Here is an 18,680-nt window from a genome sequence, read left to right as displayed (position 1 = left end):
CCTGCCATTCGTGGCTAGGAATTTTATGCAAGCCTTTTTTAATGAGCCTGTCTGAAGTATAAATTTCTCTGGGTTTTGAAGAGCTCACATCCAGAGTTTGCATCTTGCTCTCCCTAATTTCAGTGGCAAGTGCATTTATCATCATTATTTGACAGAGAACTCGAATGGTTAATGTCTTGGATTGATAGTGTGTGAAGGCACATGCCTTGATTTTATAGAGATCTACAAGTTAAGACAAATATTTGTTCCTGAGATCTTGCAGCTTGTGATTGCTCTCTGCATAGAATGATATATTTTCTTTTATCACCGTTTCTGATTACATAAACAAATGAAAGAAATAAACGTCTGTGGGACTTCTTTTTTTTACAACTTCTGCCTAACCTGTCTGTACACTGTTGTACAGTGTGCTTCCATCCAGTCTGTAGCTTGAGTTTCTTGGATATGGAAATACACATCTGATTCTTAAAAACCTTTTGTTAACAGGACATTTCCAAGTTCCCAGACAAAGATTATACAGTGCTGGGTGAAGGTGGAATCATTCTGAGCGGAGGCCAGCGAGCACGCATTTCACTAGCAAGGTGAGTATTTTGCTGTCTGAGTAGTGTATTGTTTCATGAATAAGGAGAATATTATGACTAAGCACTTAAATACATGTTTGCTATGCAGTTGTTATTGTGATACACCTGCATCTTTATTTATTGAATTTTAAGTTTGATGTCAGACACATGCTATGGCTTAGCTGAAGCTGAACCTTTCCCTCCCTGATGCAAGATGCCACTGGGAGATTCAGACCTATAAACGTAGGTTTCTAAGTACTGAAGAAACCCATACAAAGATACAAACAAGAAATATTCCAGGATCTTTCCCTGCTATGACACTTCTACAAAGCAGTTTATATATTGATTAATGATATACTTACTCCCTGTCTGCAGGTAAGAAAAATGAAAAAAAAATTGCTATGTTTCAAAAAGTGTTGCTAATAGTTTTGGTAAAAAGTGGAAAGGAATGGCTAGTCAGTACCTGTGAATAATAGTCTAGTCTGTTTGACCTTCACATGTTAGTAGGTAAATTTGAAGGTCTACAGAACAATAACATAGGTGTTTGTCTTATAAAGTAGCTATGTGTTTCAGCAGAATCACTTAGCTGTCACCAGAAATCCAGTAAAGATAGCTCTGATGTGTAAATGGCCCCATTTGTTTCTGTGCCAAGTGCAAATTGTGCTGGTTCCCATGCTCAGAAACTCTGGGTAGAAGTAAAATCACATTATGGTGATCTACACTGGCATCCCATGAACGCATGTCTGTGTAACAGATGTCCCAAATGTCCCAAAGACAGTGGCTGTATCTGCTTTACATTTTGTTTGGGTTCCAGCCTAAACTCAGTATACAGCAAGGTGTGCAGGTGTTGAGGTGTGAGGTGCAGATGAAGCTCTGAAAAAGCTAGAGGAGAAAATTTAGGATTACAACCAGGGTTGTACCCATGTGGACTGGTGATAAGCTGGACATTATTTGCTTGGACTGACTGCATACATGTGTCTGGGGCACTCTGTGTGGTCATATGAAATCAGAATCCCTGCTGGAAGTGCCATCAACCAGCCATCATGGGAAGCAGATGGAGATTGTCTGAGTCCCATCTTTCTTATGGTGCTCTGCCAGTGCCTGCAGCTACAACTGGGGGAAAGGACGGACCAAGGGAAAAAAACAGTGCATGACCTGGGTTTGAGGTGGCTCACTGGCCCAGTACCCTAAAGGTTGTCATTTGTAACTACTAAATCCAACATACAAATTATAGCAATAATTTGAGTGCCACCATTATTCCAGGAAAAAGCATGCAAATCTTTGCTGATCAAAGTGCCAGTAACAGTAGGAACTTTTTGTTGTTGTGCAGCCACTATATCATAATGTATGGTCAGTGAAATCCATCATGACGGAGGATTTTTCAACAAGCTTGCTTAGTTTATTAACATAATAGACTATTATTGAGGGCTTTTTTTCCTGCTTGTAAAATATTTCCACATTGTTTAACACAATGATTTTCAAATTCATTTTTAGAGTACTTTAAAAAGTACTGAAATGCAGCTTCCAAATTTTCTTTGCTAATTATACCTTGATTCATATCACATCACAATTTTCATACTCACAAAGGAAGGCAAGGGACCTTTTTGAACTTCTATTGAGATTGATTTTTAAAAAACCTCTTAACCACAAGTTTAGGTCTCAGTGAGCCATGTCCAGGCATGTACAGCTTAAGGTCCTAATGCTACAAATAGTTTTTCATGTCTTTATCTCAATATATTGTACAAGTCCCACTTCAGATAATGTTTGCAAGCTTGTAGCTCACTAATACACTTGTCTTTGCTCACCAATTATTTCAATGTACTTTTAAAATGGAGTGCTGAGACCAGAGTCTTTTCACACACTTATTTACATATATGTAATATTCCCTTAGGCCAGTAGACATTATAGGAGGTACTGAATTCCCATTTAAATGCTCATTGTGCACTGGTGGGGACTGTCAGATTCAGGCCATAAACAGAACTTTAGAGTAAGCTGAGAAAAGGCAGTGGTATAGCTTCCTTTGCACAGAAATTAATGGAAAACTGAGTTAGTTTGTAATGTGTTCTGCAGCAAGGAAGGTTTTTATTGAAAGATGTCTTATAAGCACATTTAACATCGAAGTCCATCTCCATATTGAAGCTGTAGAAAAGTCTATCAATTATAAGTTTTTGAAAGAAAAATGTAAAGGCATTCTTTTAAAATTATCTTTATGTAAATTCATAAGACCTGTGAAAGTTAATGTAATTTCAATTTTTTTCTGTTTAGAGCAGTGTACAAGGATGCTGATTTGTATCTCCTGGATTCTCCTTTTGGACATTTAGACATTTTTACAGAAAAAGAGATATTTGAAAGGTACTGCATGTTTTGATAGATTGTATTTAAAAATCCCACTGAGCAGCACAAAGTAAAACCAAGAACAGAAATTTAATAGCAGTACCAAAATACTGAAGTGATCAGAATTATACCTTTTGGGGATGTTTATTTTTAGGGATTCTCATGAGTATTTTGTGTTAGCAGCAGGACAGTGCACTGTGCTGGGAACAAGCCAGAGCCAGGTGTGAGCATTACTGCTCCTTCTTCAATCTCAACGTCTTTAGCCTTCTGTAGTCTGTTACTCCCAGAGTGCATGGCTTTATATCTGGTGTGTCTGCATACTAGAAAGGCTTTCATTGAAAAACACCTGCTTTGTAAATATAATTTTTTACAAAAAGCTCTATTTTGTCTTGGTTTTCTGATCACTAAAAGACTGTTCACCTGAAAGTGCCCACTGACCAAGAGATTGGAAGCAGGTTGGTCAAAGACAGAGAATTCTGGCATGTCCTGGTGGCGTAGTTCAAAACAGTGAGGACACACACTGCCATCTATGATCTTTCCAGTCACCAGAAGTTTGAAGTTTTAAAATCAAGCTAATACTTTTAAGTTTGGTAGCAGAATATTTAAGTAACCCTAAGATGCAAAGAAATACTTAATTTTCATGTTGAACTGTGCTTTTTGGATTGACCTGAATATGGTTAAAGTTTTCCCTCTTTTTTGGTTCCCGTGATGAAGTACTCACTCTTTACACGTCTCAACCTTGCCACCTCCTCTGTAGTTTGACTGCTCAAACTGGGAGGGGGGCACATAAAAGCAAATAGATTGAAAGTGAAAGGGATAAAACCAACATTTAGTCATGAAGGAAAAAAATCTAATTTTTAACACTTTCATCTTTTAAAGCTGTGTGTGCAAGTTGATGGCGAATAAAACTAGGATCTTGGTTACGTCAAAACTGGAACACTTAAAGATTGCTGACAAAATATTAATTTTACATGAGGGGAGCTGCTATTTCTATGGAACATTTTCTGAACTTCAGGGTCAACGTCCAGACTTCAGCTCAGAGCTGATGGGATTTGATTCTTTTGATCAGTTCAGTGCAGAGAGAAGAAATTCAATTCTAACCGAGACTCTCCGGCGATTTTCCATTGAAGGAGAAGGCATGGGATCACGAAATGAAATAAAGAAGCAATCTTTTAAACAAACATCAGATTTTAATGACAAGAGGAAGAACTCTGTAATTATTAACCCCATTAATGCAAGTAGGAAGTTCTCAGTAGTGCAGAAGAATGGGATGCAGATCAATGGGATAGAAGATGGCCACAACGACCCACCAGAAAGGAGGCTCTCACTGGTACCTGACTTGGAGCAGGGAGACATAGGTCTGCTCCGGAGTAACATGCTAAACACTGACCACATGCTGCAAGGTCAGAGGAGGCAATCTGTTTTAAACCTGATGTCGGGCACCACTGTGAACTATGGACCAAACTTTTCCAAAAAGGGAAGTACATCATTTCGGAAAATGTCTATGGTGCCTCAGACAAACCTTTCTTCTGAGATAGATATCTACACTAGGCGCTTGTCTCGAGACAGTGTCTTGGACATAACTGATGAAATCAATGAAGAGGATTTGAAGGTGTGTGTTCATTTACATTCATCTTGGTTTCTGATATAGGGATAGGTTAGTGCAATATACTCCTTATGTATTTTTCTACCTGTCAGTGTCATTCCTAATGCAGTACTTTTCTGTGAAATATCCTTTTGGAATATCTGTGGGTTTTTAAATTCAGATACCATCTTGAAATAATTGAAATCCTAAAAAAATTATTTTGCCTGATTTTTTAATTGTTTTTGAATGCTATCTGTAGAGGACTTCAACACAGAATTTTAATCTCCAGCACTTTAATCTACCCTTAAGATTACTTATGCTAAAATGAAACTTGAAACCATAACATGGAAAAACATTATTTTAAAATATTTATGTAAAATTGGCATTTGGAGCATAAAGGTTTATGGAAAAAATAAAATACATTTGAATTAGCTCAGTTTTCAAAACTGGACTTTAATCAAATTTGACAAATCTGTCAGACTGCTTAGCTCTTATGTTCTGGTACGGATAATGAACAGAAGAGTAACCAGGGTTTTACTGTTTTTATGGATGTGCTGGAAATTATGCAATTAAGGTACAGTTTTATTCCAAGAACTGGACCAAAGTTACTTTATTTCTAGTAACTGTCAACTGGGCATGATAAATAACTCTCATTTTCAAAACTGACAGCTGATTTTTACAGGATAGGAAAATTTTCTGAAGTAGTTTCCTAGGTGGAAAAAAGTCTACAAGAAATACTTAAACTCATAATTTGCTGAAGCACAGCCTATTGTTTCTTTTGCTTTATTGATCTCAGCAGAAAAAAAACCCCTCAGATTATCTACATATTTACTCTCACATCATTCTGACTATGGTCGTATCAATTCTTTGCCAGGAATGCTTCACTGATGATGCTGAAAGCATGGGCACTGTTACCACATGGAATACCTATTTCAGATACGTTACCATCCACAAAAACTTGATTTTTGTTCTAATTTTGTGTGTTACCATCTTCTTAATTGAGGTAAGAAAATCTGCACTTGATGACATGTTACTACAAATGTCTGTTTGAACTGTTGTTTGTGATAAAAGGTTAAATGGATAAAGCATCAAGACATTAGCTTATGTATGTTTTGCTTATTGGCAGCTGCTGTTAAATGATATAGCAATGACCCTTTAGATGAGCATTTCTCACCAAAGATAGTGATTAGTGCATGACAGCAGAGGACCCACCTCCTCAAATTATCTCGGTTATTTTCTGCTATGTGGTAACATAAATAAGAATTGCTGGCCTATCTATGCAGGTATCTTCTTCACAGGTGAATAATCTTCCATTTTCCACTTCAAAGATGATTTTGCAGAGCTGTAGGGGGTTAACAGTAACAATTACTAGATTTTTTTAATGAGCACATACTTAAATTCTGGAGAATTGCTTTAAAAGATGAGTTAGTAGCTTTGCTCCTAGTGAAACGAGAGTGGTGAGCACAGCTGAATGCCTGTGATGGCATTTAAAGATGGATGGGATGTTCCTGCAGCATGCAGAGAATGCTTTTTCCAAGTACAGTGGAAAATGCTGTCAGAAAAAGTATTGCAGAACATCTGCCTGAACATGCAAGTCTGACTGTGTTTTCTTGTAACAGGATTTGCCTGCTTTTTGTCTTGTCTCTCAGTTTAGGAAAGACTTTTAGCATATATACAGAATGTCCTGATATCCTCTTTTACTATTATTATCCTAAATCAAGTGTTTTTCTGAGGGAAGGAGCAAGTTTCAGAGAGAAGACTGGGAGATTAATGAGGCTGTATTCTTATGTCAACTTAAAAAATATGGTACCAATTTCTCTTGGCATTTTTCAACATGAACTGAAAGAAGAGAAGAATCTGTTAGAAATAAAGGACTAGTTTCTGGCTGATTGTGTCAGTGAAAGGTTTTCAGAAGTTCAGTGGTGGCTTTCAAACTTGTGGTGTCATCAAACATGGAAAAGGATATGATTGATGGTATCCTGAATTTACAGTGGTGTCATGTTGCAGGTGATTTAAATTAATTCTTTTGGACCAGGAATAAAACCTGGAGCTTGGACCAGGAATAAAGCCTCACATTTAGATGTTGTTTGGGATCTCAAATTTTTAAACAACCTCCAAAAGCAAGACAGTATTTAAATGTGTAGCTGTTCTTACCATGTAAGTTTTATTTTCATGGTAGTGGAAAGCGGCTGTGTAAACCTACAATAGCAAAGCCAAATGTGAGTTGTAGGGGAAAAGGAAATTTTAACTTTGAGGTATATCAGATTTATCCCTATATATTCAACATACATTTCTAATCTTGGTTACAAATGTTTGCTTTTAAATGAGACTAAAACCTTTTCTAAATAATTAAAAAGTCTCATCTTCTAATTGAAGAACAAATCTTATGACAAAGGCTGTATCCATCCAAGTTAAACTTTCCAGTGTGACTATTAGTTAAGTAAAAGCCTATTGATAAATTAATGAGCTGGAAGACCTTCAGTCATAGCACAGACTGTGTAACCTTTGGGAAACCTCTGTTCATGAGGTGAAATACCATGCCAAGTGGTCGTGTGGCCTGTGCTAACAGGTTGTACCCTTCTGGCCTTAGACGATGAAGAGAGGGTAGTGATGAACATCCAAGTTCTGGACTGAGAGAGTAGTGACAAGTAAATCGAAAGTGAAGTTTTGACACCCTTCAGAACTGGATGGGTTTTTTGTGGAAATGCTAGAGATACTATTTTAGATTTAGAATGGATTGTTTCGTACTGCAGGTTCCTAGGTGACTCCACACAGCTCATCATAAACAGGGCATCTGTTGTACATTCTTCCCAGATTTGCAGGGTGTCTGTGTGTATAGCTTGCTTAATTGGCTCAAACCTGTGTTTCCTAGATGTAACATCCAGAGATGAGGGTTGCTGAACTGGAAGAAGTGCAGTTATGAATGGAAACATATGGAAAGGCTTTGTGAAGTTATTCTGTCACAATATTATCTACTTAAATCTTCACAACTGAAAAATCTCCTCTGTTGTAAAGATTCCAGATAAGAACTTAATTCTGTTGGGAGATGTAAAACTATTATTGTCAAACAAGTCTGATCCTTATGAATGCTTGCATTTAGGACATCATGGTCAATCTTGAGTTATTTACTGTAAGACCTGCAAAAGTTAGTGGCTACCAAGGCAAAGACTTTAATTATATGCTGAGGTAGTATCGCAATACGTTCCTGTACCAGTGCCATAAAATATATGGGAAGAGAATCGTAGAAACTATGTTTAGACCCTTAGAAAAAATATTATAGGCAGATATAGAGCTGGCTGAAATGTTGTGGACTAGATGAAGACCTTCAGTATCTCAGTGGACAGACAAGAAAATGTGTTACGGCACTGTTGAGCACTGAAGCATCTCACAATAAAAAGGGCTTAATTCCACATTTAAAAAACGTTAAAATAGATTATGTGGAGAATTATGTACAACTAGAAGCCAGGCAGTTTCAGAGAAATAGATATATCAAATGTAGATAGCAGGTAGCATGAACAGCAATGCAAAAATAACAACGTGAAAGGTTTAACATTCGTATTTGAACAGCTGTCTTTGAAGATATTGAGAGACTGACTCTTTTAGGCCCATCAAGAAATAATAATCTTTAAAACTTAAAATATGTTAAAGCGTACAGTGAATGTTCCTTGTCATTAGGAATGCATTAGCAAGCCTTTGTTAATAGTACAGTAAAAAACAATAAAAGAATATTTAGGCACTTGAGAGCCTGATTGTAATACAAGTCTAAATCCAGCTTTCCTGGTGGGATGCACTAAATGGCTTCTGTGGAAAGAGGCGCAGATATGACAAGGTTTTCACTTCAGGGAAGTTTGACTTCCATCCATTTATAATGCTCTCTCTGCAAACAATTACACAGTTGGTGAAAGAAGATAAGTAAGAAAAAGTACATAATATGACGAGACAAAAAAATTGACTCTTTTCTTTGGTCACAGGTAGCTGCTTCTCTTGCTGGATTATGGTTTCTTAAAAAGTAAGTAGTGGTGACATTTATTGAGAAATTGGGGTCTCCTTTATCTTTATTTTTGCTGTAAATAGTTAATAATTTCTGCCAGAACTCTATATGGATAGGCATTAGCTTATATTCAGTAGAATGGTTCATAGGTGGATGATTGAAATACCTCACGTAGGTGGTCTCTTAAGTTGGTACTTTGTTATGTGCTAACAATCAAATGGTTTGTGCCTTGTTACTGAACATAGTGGCACACACAAGACTTTTCATGGGTCAGCTCACTCTAGAGATGGACTTGATTATCCTGAATACACTGTGGTTCACCACTGTCTTTCAGAGCTGCCAGATGAGACATTTGCTTAGGAACATTTTAAGGGAGCAGTTTCTACAAGAGCCCATTTGGACAGTTTCCTCTGCTCACCTATGAAAAATTCCCAGAAGTTGCAGGGCCAGGCAGATAAAGGTTAAAACGTATTGAGCAGCAGTATGGCTTTTCCTGGGTTAATTAATGCTTTTGATCCTTGTTTTTGTCCTGCAGCACTAAGTCTGCATGTTTGAGTATAGGAAACATATGGTGACTTAGGTCTGATCTTGAGGAAGAGGGATTTATGTTCATGTCCCCTTACAAAAGGTCACTAAGGCCTTTGATTTTTGTAGTACACCTAAAGCATTTCACTTCCATAATAATTCACTTTTTTAACGCTTAAACTATTTTTTCATTTTCACAGTAGTTTTGGAGAAAACTGTTGGAAGGTTCATAGTTATATACTAATGGCATAAATTCCATTTTTGTAAAAAACATTCATTGCACAATTGCAACTAATTTCAGAAATTGCTACAAATGCTGAGTGGCACTGAATCACCAAAGGTGTCTGAGGAGATGAATAAGACATTTATTGCCTTGCCTCCTGAACACACACACACAGAGTAACTTTGACTTAGTGGAACATGAGGCAGTTCATAATTTATGTTTCATACATACAAGATAATATTTAAAAAATGACTGGAAATATATATAACGAACCATTAACATAGTTTTAAAACAAATGAACATTGCAGTACTATTTGTTTAATAGAGAAAATAAAAGAAAAAAAATGCATTTATCTTTAATTTCCATCACACAGGACAGCTTTGAAAGCGAATGCAACACAGTCAGACAACAGTACCTCTGACAAACCTCCCGTGATTGTCACTGACACCAGCACCTACTACATCATTTATATCTATGTGGGAGTGGCAGATACCCTGCTTGCCATGGGAATCTTCAGAGGCTTGCCCCTTGTGCATACACTTATAACAGTGTCTAAAACTCTTCATCAAAAGATGGTGCACGCAGTTCTTCATGCACCTATGTCAACATTCAACTCTTGGAAAGCAGGTAACTGAGATGGGAACCGATTGACTCATGTATGGGTGTCATTTCAATTAAACAGTTTTCATTCTGTTAAAGGATACTGTTGCTTTCCATTTACATTTTCAGTCAAGCTGAATGTTAAAAGTTTGCCACATGAAGTAATTTCTGAATCTTTCAATGAACCTTGATTGCACTTTAAGTTTGACATATTTCAGTTGTCAGTTCCGATTCTGAAATATCACCTTATAAGTTGGAGAAAATTAACTGTTAACTGTTTGAGGCAATAAAACTAGAATGACTTCTAATGAATAGACTTTGTCTAAAGCTGCAATAGAAAAGATAGAGTCAGCTATGTGGTGAGTGACAAGGTGTCAGGTGTGAATAAGAAATACTGCTTTATTTCATGAGTAGTCCTACTAAAATGGCATAAAATATCAGTTAGAGTGAATAATAGTATGTGTATTCAAATTTGGCTCTGCAGTTGATACAAAGTTCATTATGTAACTGGTGCAACAAGTTCAATCTCCTGCTGTACATGAAGTGCCTGTCCCATACCCTTCTTACTGGTGCGTACTAGATTACAGGAGTCACTGGGAAGTGATGATACAACATAGGGTTTCTCCTTCATTTTCCCATTATACACTTAATTCTTTGTTACCTGGTGACTACTGCAGTAATTCTGCTCAGAGGCTAAGAAACTGGTGTACAAACACACACAAATGCTGATGTGCAAATCATCTGTGTATCAGCAGAGCCTGCTGCATAAAGGCTACAGACCTTATGCTTTGTGCCTATTTTTCTGTCCTGTTTAATTATGTTTCTTTGTTTTTATTACATTTTCTTGGGTTTTTTGGAGCCAAATTCCTCCCTGGGGAAAGAGCTGTAGCTCCACTAAACTGTAATGGAATTGCTTGTACTAGAAAAAATCTTGTACTTATACTTAGTATTTTGTATTCAGAAACAGTAGTATCTTTTGTTAGAGTAATAACTGTAGGATTTTTAGGGTGTTAAAATGTTTGAGGTTTTTATTCCTTTTTTTCTTTTTTTCTTAATCCATAGGTGGTATGCTTAACAGATTTTCAAAAGACACGGCGGTACTGGATGACTTACTTCCACTTACAGTATTTGACTTCATTCAGGTTTGTAGAATAAACACACTAAATTTTGCTGTCTTATAGCACTGCAAAGTTTTAGTCATACATCATGCCAAAGAAATCACATTAAGAAGAAGAAATAACTTGAATGAAATGCAGCTTCCTTTTTTTGGTCTGTATATGTGTTTGCATAGCAGCTTATCTTGTAAGTCATCTTCATTGCATCTTTTCTTAGTCCTTTCCTATACATGTACCTCCACTGTTTGTGCAAACCCCTCTTAGGCTCAGAAGCATTTTTGCCCTGCAGACCACTACAGTATGAGTATCCCTACTGCTGCCCACATTCCACTTGAAAGGTGTAATGGGCATTCCTTAATTTCTTTCCATTCTCTTGGCTCAAGATTAATTTTTCTTTTCCTGCTATCCTCTAATGGAATTTAGTCATTTTCATGGCTTGACTTCCTTGGCCTCTTCTGTTCCCAGTTTGCTAGCATCAACCTTAATTTACTTCTCTTTTGTTGGTTTTTCTGGGTTTATTTCATCTTCTGTGGAAACTCTTCCAGTCCTGCCTTACTGGGCAGTTTGACCCATGATGATGTGCTTTCTACTCTCAGTTGGGCAATTGTACTCTTTTTTTCCTTTTTTTCCCCCTTCACAAGTTTGCCTAATTTGTCTTTTATCCTTCACATCTTTGTGGCTTCCCCTGAGTGTCTGGGATTTAAGCTGAGCCTGTCAGGCACTAGATGTGATCACTATTTGTGATGGAGGAGAGCTACTTCTTGGAGGAATTTTGCATCCCTAAGAGTTGTAAAATTACAAACGTTTTATTTTTTGGATGGAAAAGCTTGTTTCCAGCATACGTCCTGGGAAACACCATGTATTGCAAAATCTTGAGTTTTAAATGACCTTCCAATTCATCCATGCTGAAGATAACACTGAATACAGAGATAGGGGTGATCCCAGCGCTCTTCAAGGAGAATGCCTTTGTTTGCTCCCCATCCTGCCTATTCTGAGACTTTGAGGCTCTGTGTGGATCCCAGCACCCCTTCTTAGTGTCCCACCACTCATGCTGCAGCACCAGCTTTTCCTCAGATAGAGCTGGTTCCCAGAACATTTAAAAAATAAAAGCAACTATTCGCCGGCCCTCCTGTTCCTCTCCACCTTTATTATAGGAGATGTGCAGGCCCAACTTAGTCAACCCAAACACTCTGCTACACAGATTGCCTGTCTCCATCTGTTAGTTTGCTCTGCTTTGCAGTCCCTACCAACGTGATGATCTGATCAAAACCGAATGCCTTTCCCTATGTTTTTGTTAGTAATTGATAACTTTGGCACATGACTTTAGGGAGACCAGTGCAGCACATGAAGAGGTTCAAGGGCATTGCAACTTTAATTCATGCCCTGCTGATGTGAAGATTTGCTGAATGAGTAAACATGGACATTGAGACTTTCGCTGAATCATTAATGTCATCTTCGTTATCATCAGGATACAGTACTATTTTTTTCTGATGTGGCCATTTTGTTTCTCAAATTTTGGATCTGCCATGGGGATGTTATTCCAAAATTATTTTAGTTAGTCTGTCTCTACATTTCATAGAATCATAGAATGGTTTGGGTTGGAAGGGACCTTAAAGCTCATCCAGTCCAACCCCCATGGGCAGGGACGCTTTCCCCTAGACCAGGCCACTCAAAGCCTTATCCAGCCTTGAACACTTCCAGTGAGGGGGCATCCACAACTTCCCTGGGCAACCCGTGCCAGTGTCTCACCATCCTCACAGTAAAGAATTTCTTCCTAATATCTAGTCTAAATCTACCATCTTCCAATTTAAAGCCATTCCCCTTCATCCTATCTCTACCTGCCCTTGTAAAAAGTCCCTCCTCAGCTTTCCTGTAGTACCCTTTCAGGAACTGGAAAACTGCAGTAAGGTCTCCCTGGAGCCTTCTCTTCTCCAGGCTGAACAGCCCCAACTCTCTCAGCCTGTTTTCATAGGAGAGAAGCTCCAGCCCCCTGATCATCTTCTCTGGACTCGCTCCAACAGCTCCATGTCCTTCTTATGTTGGGTGGCCCAGAACTGAATGCAGTACTCCAGGTGAGGTCTCACCAGAGCAGAGCAGAGGGACAGAATCACCTCCCTTGCCCTGCTGGCCACACTTCTTTTGATGCAGCCCAGGATGTGGTTGGCCTTCTGGGCTACAAGCGCACATTGCTGGCTCATGTTGAGTTTTTAATCGACACATGCTCAAGTCCTTCTCCTCTGGGCTGTTCTCAATCCATTCTCTGCCCAGCCTGGATTTGTGCTTGACATTGCCCCTACCCGGGTGCACTTGGCCTTGTTGTACTTCATGAGGTTGGCCAGGGCCAATCTCTCCAGCCTGTCCAGGTACCTCTGGATGGCATCTCTTCCTTCCAGCATGTTGACTGCACCACACAGCTTGGTGTCATCCACAAACTTGCTGATGATGCACTCGATCCCACTGTCCTTGTCGCTGACAAAGATGTTAAGCATCAGTGGTCCCAGTACTGATCCCTGGGGAACACCACTTGTCATTGGTCTCCATTTGGACATCGAGCCGTTGACCGCAACTCTCCGAGTGCAGCCATCCAGCCGATTCCTTGTCCAGTGAGTGGTCTGTCCATCAAATCCATGTTTTTCCAATTTAGTGACCAGTATGTCATGTGGTACAGTGTCAGACGCTTTGCACAAGTCCAGGTAGATGACATCAGTTGCTCTTCCCTTATCCAGCAATCCTGTAACTTCATCGTAAAAGGCCACCAAATTGATGAGGCACAAATTGCCCTTGGTAAAGCCATGTTGGTTACCAGCAGTCACTGCATCTTCATTCTCCATGTGTCTTAGGAGAGACTTTAGAAGGATCTGCTCCATGATCTTGCCAGGCACAGAGGTGAGACTGGCCTATAGTTTCCTGGGTCTTCCTGTTTCCCCTTTTTGAAAAATTGGGTTATGTTTCCCCTTTTCCAGTCATCAGGAACTTCACCAGACTGCCACGACCTTTCAAATATTATGGATAGCAGCTTGGCAACTTCATCCGCCAGTTCTCTCATCTGCAAATGGATGTCATCGGGTCCCATGGACTTGTGCACCTTCAGGTTCTTTAGATGGTTTTGAACCTGATCTTCCCTTCCAGTGGGCAGATCTTCCTTCTCCCAGTCCCTACCTTTGCCTTCTGTGACTTGGGCAGTGTGGCTAGAACCCTTGCCAGTGAAGACCGAGGTAAAGAAGTCATTGAGCACCTCAGCCTTCTCCATATCCCTCATGACCAGGATTTTAGAGAAGGTGTTATCTTCTGTTTGACTTTACACTTACTTTGTGTTTGGAGTTTATGAGATAACACAAATTTTCATATTCAACTTTTTAGTGAAATAACTGTCAGACCAGCAGTGAAAACAGTATGGCATCGTGGTGGCCACTGCAAAATTTGAGTAAATGGCAGAAACAGGAATTAAAACAGTCACTGTGTGACTGTGTAATCTCAAGTAATGTGAGGGCTGTATAACTTGGATCAATAGCAATTAAACAGCTCATTTGTTTTTTAACAATTAGAGATACTAAAGGTACTAAATGCTGCAGTTTGAAATAATGAGTAAACACAAGTCTATTCTTGCGTTGCTGCAGACCAGTGGTATACATTCTGCTCAAGCATAACTCACGTGTGTCACCATTCTTTTAAGAGAAATTAGGAAAACAGTGAAATAAATCTTTAATTAGTTCAGCTGTTACAGTAATTTTTTTTTCCCATAAACTTTGATGCTGCTATTGCCCTGCTTGGATTTCTGATAAAAAAAGGGTAGGAAACCTGGAAGACACCTATTTGTGAAAGACCTCTGATGTTGCTTTCCGTCTATTTCTTTCCTGACTAGTCATTTGCAGTGATATTTCAATGCAACATTCATAGTTTTGTCTAAATTGTTGGTTTGCAGTTGCTTTAGGCTGCTATTTTTGCAGTTTGAAGTAGCTGTTAAGTGTGAAAGGTAATACCCTTATAAAAAGCAGAGCTTTGCTTTGCTATTCTGTGTGCACTGATATACTTGATTTTCATTAGATTTAGGTATGAAACAAAAACAGTATTAAGTGCTTAAGGTGCTAGATAGATTAAGTCTGGAATGTTTTTGTTCCTTTTGAGTCATCTGTCACCTTAAAAGGTCTTCTTTTTCCCTGATACTGCTAATATTTCATACCACAAGTCCTCTTATAATGTATTTCCTGCCTCCTGGTCAGGATGAGTAGTATTGCTAGTTTCATGTGGGGTTACAGTCCCTTGAGCAAGCAATGATGTGTGACATCTCACTTTTTCTGGCCCTCAGAAAAACTGCTTGACCCAGAACCTGCAGGAGACTGGCACTCAGCTCCTGGCAGTCTGGCACACCTCGTCCAGACAAGACAGGGACAGCAGCAGTAGGTTTGGAGATGGCTACAGATACTGCAAGTGTCATTCTTACAATTTTAACTGTAGAGTGAATGTCTACCTGCCATCATTTCTGTGTGGCTTCATAATTTAGAAGCCTGCAATACTGATTGCACTACAGAAAACACTTCTTCCATCTATTAGAAAAGATGGCAGCTTATTCCAACAGGTTATGGATCTGGTCTTGATTATTCACGATCTTTTCATGGAGGTTTGTTCTCAGCTGCAAATCCTGCTTAGGTTAGTACTTTATGTTTGTTGAAACAATACGTAGTTGGCATGGGAAGGAGATTCATCACCAATCTCGAGTCGATAAAATTACAAGTTTACTATATCAATAGTATTTTTCTTTCATCCTACAGTTAATACTGATTGTGATTGGCGCTATAACAGTAGTCTCAATATTACAACCCTACATCTTCCTGGCATCAGTGCCTGTGATAGCAGCCTTTATTGTGTTAAGGGCATACTTCCTCCACACTTCTCAGCAGCTGAAACAACTGGAATCTGAAGGTAGGAGCAGCAAAGTTGGTAGATGTCTAAATCCACAACAAATCAATTGAGAAGTGATTCACCCTTTCACCTCTTCTTTGCTTTTTCTCTTGCAAGATGCCATTGTCTCTGGGAGCAGAACACGTATCTCCTTAAAGCCAGTGCTGTTACTGGTCCAGCAAATACTGAGTGTTCTGCTGCCAAAGAGCAATGGAGAAGATCTTTTTAAAACTGGGTTTTATCACTGCTGCAGCTGAAAACAAATGAAGTCCTGACGTACAGTTTTCTTGAGAGTAAACATTACTTGAAAATTTGTGGTCAGACTTGATATGTGCCCTATGAGTTTGTTTCTTTAGAAGACAAATTTAGAATGGATATATCTTGATTGCAAAGAATTCTTATTTTTGGATAAGCTATTTGACTAAATTTTATTCCTCTCCCCCATTAAGAGACTAACACATTCCCAATAAAACGGAAAACCTCATTCTGAAGTGTGGGTTTTCAGATCAGGCACTGTGGCCTGGCTTTACAACAAACTGGCAGATCTTCAGCAAATCAGCCCTGAATCTTAAACGCTGATGATCATCTTTCCTTTTTACTTACCTGTAATTCTTAAGTTCCTCAGATCTAAATTTCTTTGATGTTCACAGGGATCTAGCCTTGGCTCACCACTTTTTATGTAATGCAAGATCTGCTCAAAATTACCATGTCAGTACAGCTGAGTCCAGAGCATTAAAGTACTCTGTCTGCGCTAAAAAGACTTCACTTGATGGAGTTATCAGAATTGCAGGAATTAATTTTGGCTGGGAAGGAGCCGCCTTTCTCTTGTGGCATCTTACAGCAGGCCAGGAGCTTCCCCAAGTAGTGTGCTGACTTTGAAGAATTAATATGATCCCTTCCTGGTAGTACACTGGATGGAATTTCAGTCCATTCATGCAAAGACTGTGGTTGTATATCCTGTGCCAGGATTACTTCCGTCGTGTACTCCAACAGCTATAGTTACTATAAGAGTTACTAACAATAGTTACACTGCTGTGAATTAGAGCATAGAGCTGTGTATTTGCATTATATCAAAGGTATTTACCTGTGAATGTTTATGATATTTCTAATTTAAACACTTTGCAGCTCGGAGTCCAATATTCACCCATCTTGTTACAAGCTTAAAAGGGCTGTGGACGCTGAGAGCTTTTGGACGGCAGCCGTATTTTGAGACCTTATTTCACAAAGCCCTGAACCTTCACACAGCAAACTGGTTTCTCTACCTGTCCACGCTGCGCTGGTTCCAGATGAGGATAGAAATTATTTTTGTTGTCTTTTTTGTTGCTGTGGCATTCATCTCTATCATAACTACAGGTATGGTAACTTTACTAGCATACTGAAATGGAAGTCTTCTGCTTCTGTGTAACAGCTCAGCTTTAGAAACTTCAGAGGGAAATCATTGCAAAATTTAGCATACGTTGGAGTCACTGATTTACATATGTCATACTAGTAAACACAATTTAATTAAAATAGAAATGACACTATTATTATCTGCAATCTGATGTTGTAGAGTCCTCATTAAAGGGATTAATATTAAAATAATATCGGAAGGGACAGAACTTTCCTTTTATTGACTGCAATTGCTGTAAAAGCAATCTCATGTGCTTTAAGCCACATTAATGTAACCACGCTAGTGTACTCAAAAGCTAGTATGTTGATTATCATCTGTATAGCTCAAAGTTTTTTAGTAAATAGAGGTTAATGTTCCTCTCATTTGCAAATGGCTAAGACATGCGAAGTTTTAATGATCTTTTACAGCCACACCAATAGCAGAAATAGTCATACAAGTTCTCTGATTCCCAGCCCACTGACCCATTCTCCAAGGTGAAGTTTTGCAAATTCCATTCTATTAAAAATGGCTCACCTCTCCTAGTAAACCCAGTGCATAAATGAGAATCCCTCTGTACCATACTATCTTAGTTGCATTTGAAATGCTGCCCGTGGCTGGCCAGGCTTAGCCAGTCTCCAACAAGATAGGAGATGAGTATCCCCAAAATGTAGGAATAATTAATTTCTGTGGAAAAACTCAGCACGTTTAGCTACAGATTACTTCAAATACAGTTTTTAATTCACTCTGCTTTTGTAGCTCTCTCATGTTTATGCTGAACTTTATGTGCAGGATCTGGATGCAGTTTCAATACTGATTGCTGATGAACACAATTTGCTGATTTTGTGGAGGATTTTGGTTCTAACAATATCCAAATTTCATTTGGTCATAATTCAGTGTCAAAAAGGAGTTATATAAAAGTGTATGTTTTATGGAATATAGTATTGTGTTTGAAATGCTATCCTCTATTTCTTGTATAAGAAGCTCTCCTGATTCTTAGAAAAAAAAATCTGACCACACAAATACTTCTGTATGAAATTATGCACCTACAGTACTTCTGTTACAAAGGAAATTTTTAATTCCCCTAAGATTCATAGGGAAACAATATCCCCTGCTGCCCTTCTGATTTTTTACTTTGTGCACTTAGTAGTTTGTGGTTTTTTAGAAAAACTGTTTATTGTGTTACTGTTTTTCTGAATATTTTATTTAGAAAAGAGGTTAGAAGCACTTTTTAAAAATGTGAAAAATTGTCTCCTTGCCCCCATTGTAAACGCTACTGTTATGGGTAATATATCCTTAGAGCAACACTAAATTACTTTTCTTAATCTGTCAGCTTTCAGGAGGAATATTTTGATTTTATTGTTTATTTCTATAATTACTCTGACAATGAGATGTCTTCAAGCAAAACAGGAGGAAGTTTGTTGAAGAAAGCCATAGAAGAAATGGAGAAGTCATAGAAAAGCATTTGGCTTAGGTTCTCGATT

The 18,680-nt window shown here is 38.5% G+C and overlaps 1 protein-coding gene across 1 annotated transcript in view; it reads left to right on the top strand.

Annotated features, from left to right (window-relative positions):
• Positions 1–483: 483 nt before the first annotated feature.
• Positions 484–18,680, top strand: part of CFTR (cystic fibrosis transmembrane conductance regulator (ATP-binding cassette sub-family C, member 7)) — a gene marked incomplete at both ends in the record, with an annotated part of 28,853 nt that continues 10,656 nt past the window's right edge. The window contains 9 exons of the mRNA XM_010180051.1: positions 484–578; positions 2,823–2,909; positions 3,771–4,503; positions 5,351–5,479; positions 8,448–8,485; positions 9,590–9,843; positions 10,879–10,958; positions 15,701–15,851; positions 16,956–17,183. Of these exons, the coding sequence (XP_010178353.1) occupies positions 484–578; positions 2,823–2,909; positions 3,771–4,503; positions 5,351–5,479; positions 8,448–8,485; positions 9,590–9,843; positions 10,879–10,958; positions 15,701–15,851; positions 16,956–17,183 (1,795 nt within the window). The remainder of the gene's footprint in view (positions 579–2,822; positions 2,910–3,770; positions 4,504–5,350; positions 5,480–8,447; positions 8,486–9,589; positions 9,844–10,878; positions 10,959–15,700; positions 15,852–16,955; positions 17,184–18,680) is intronic.

The sequence above is a fragment of the Mesitornis unicolor genome, unplaced genomic scaffold (assembly GCF_000695765.1).
Source record: "Mesitornis unicolor isolate BGI_N332 unplaced genomic scaffold, ASM69576v1 scaffold19512, whole genome shotgun sequence".
NCBI lineage: Eukaryota > Metazoa > Chordata > Aves > Mesitornithiformes > Mesitornithidae > Mesitornis > Mesitornis unicolor.
The sequence above is the reverse complement of the archived record's forward strand: the minus strand, read 5'-3'. Positions and strand labels throughout refer to the sequence as shown.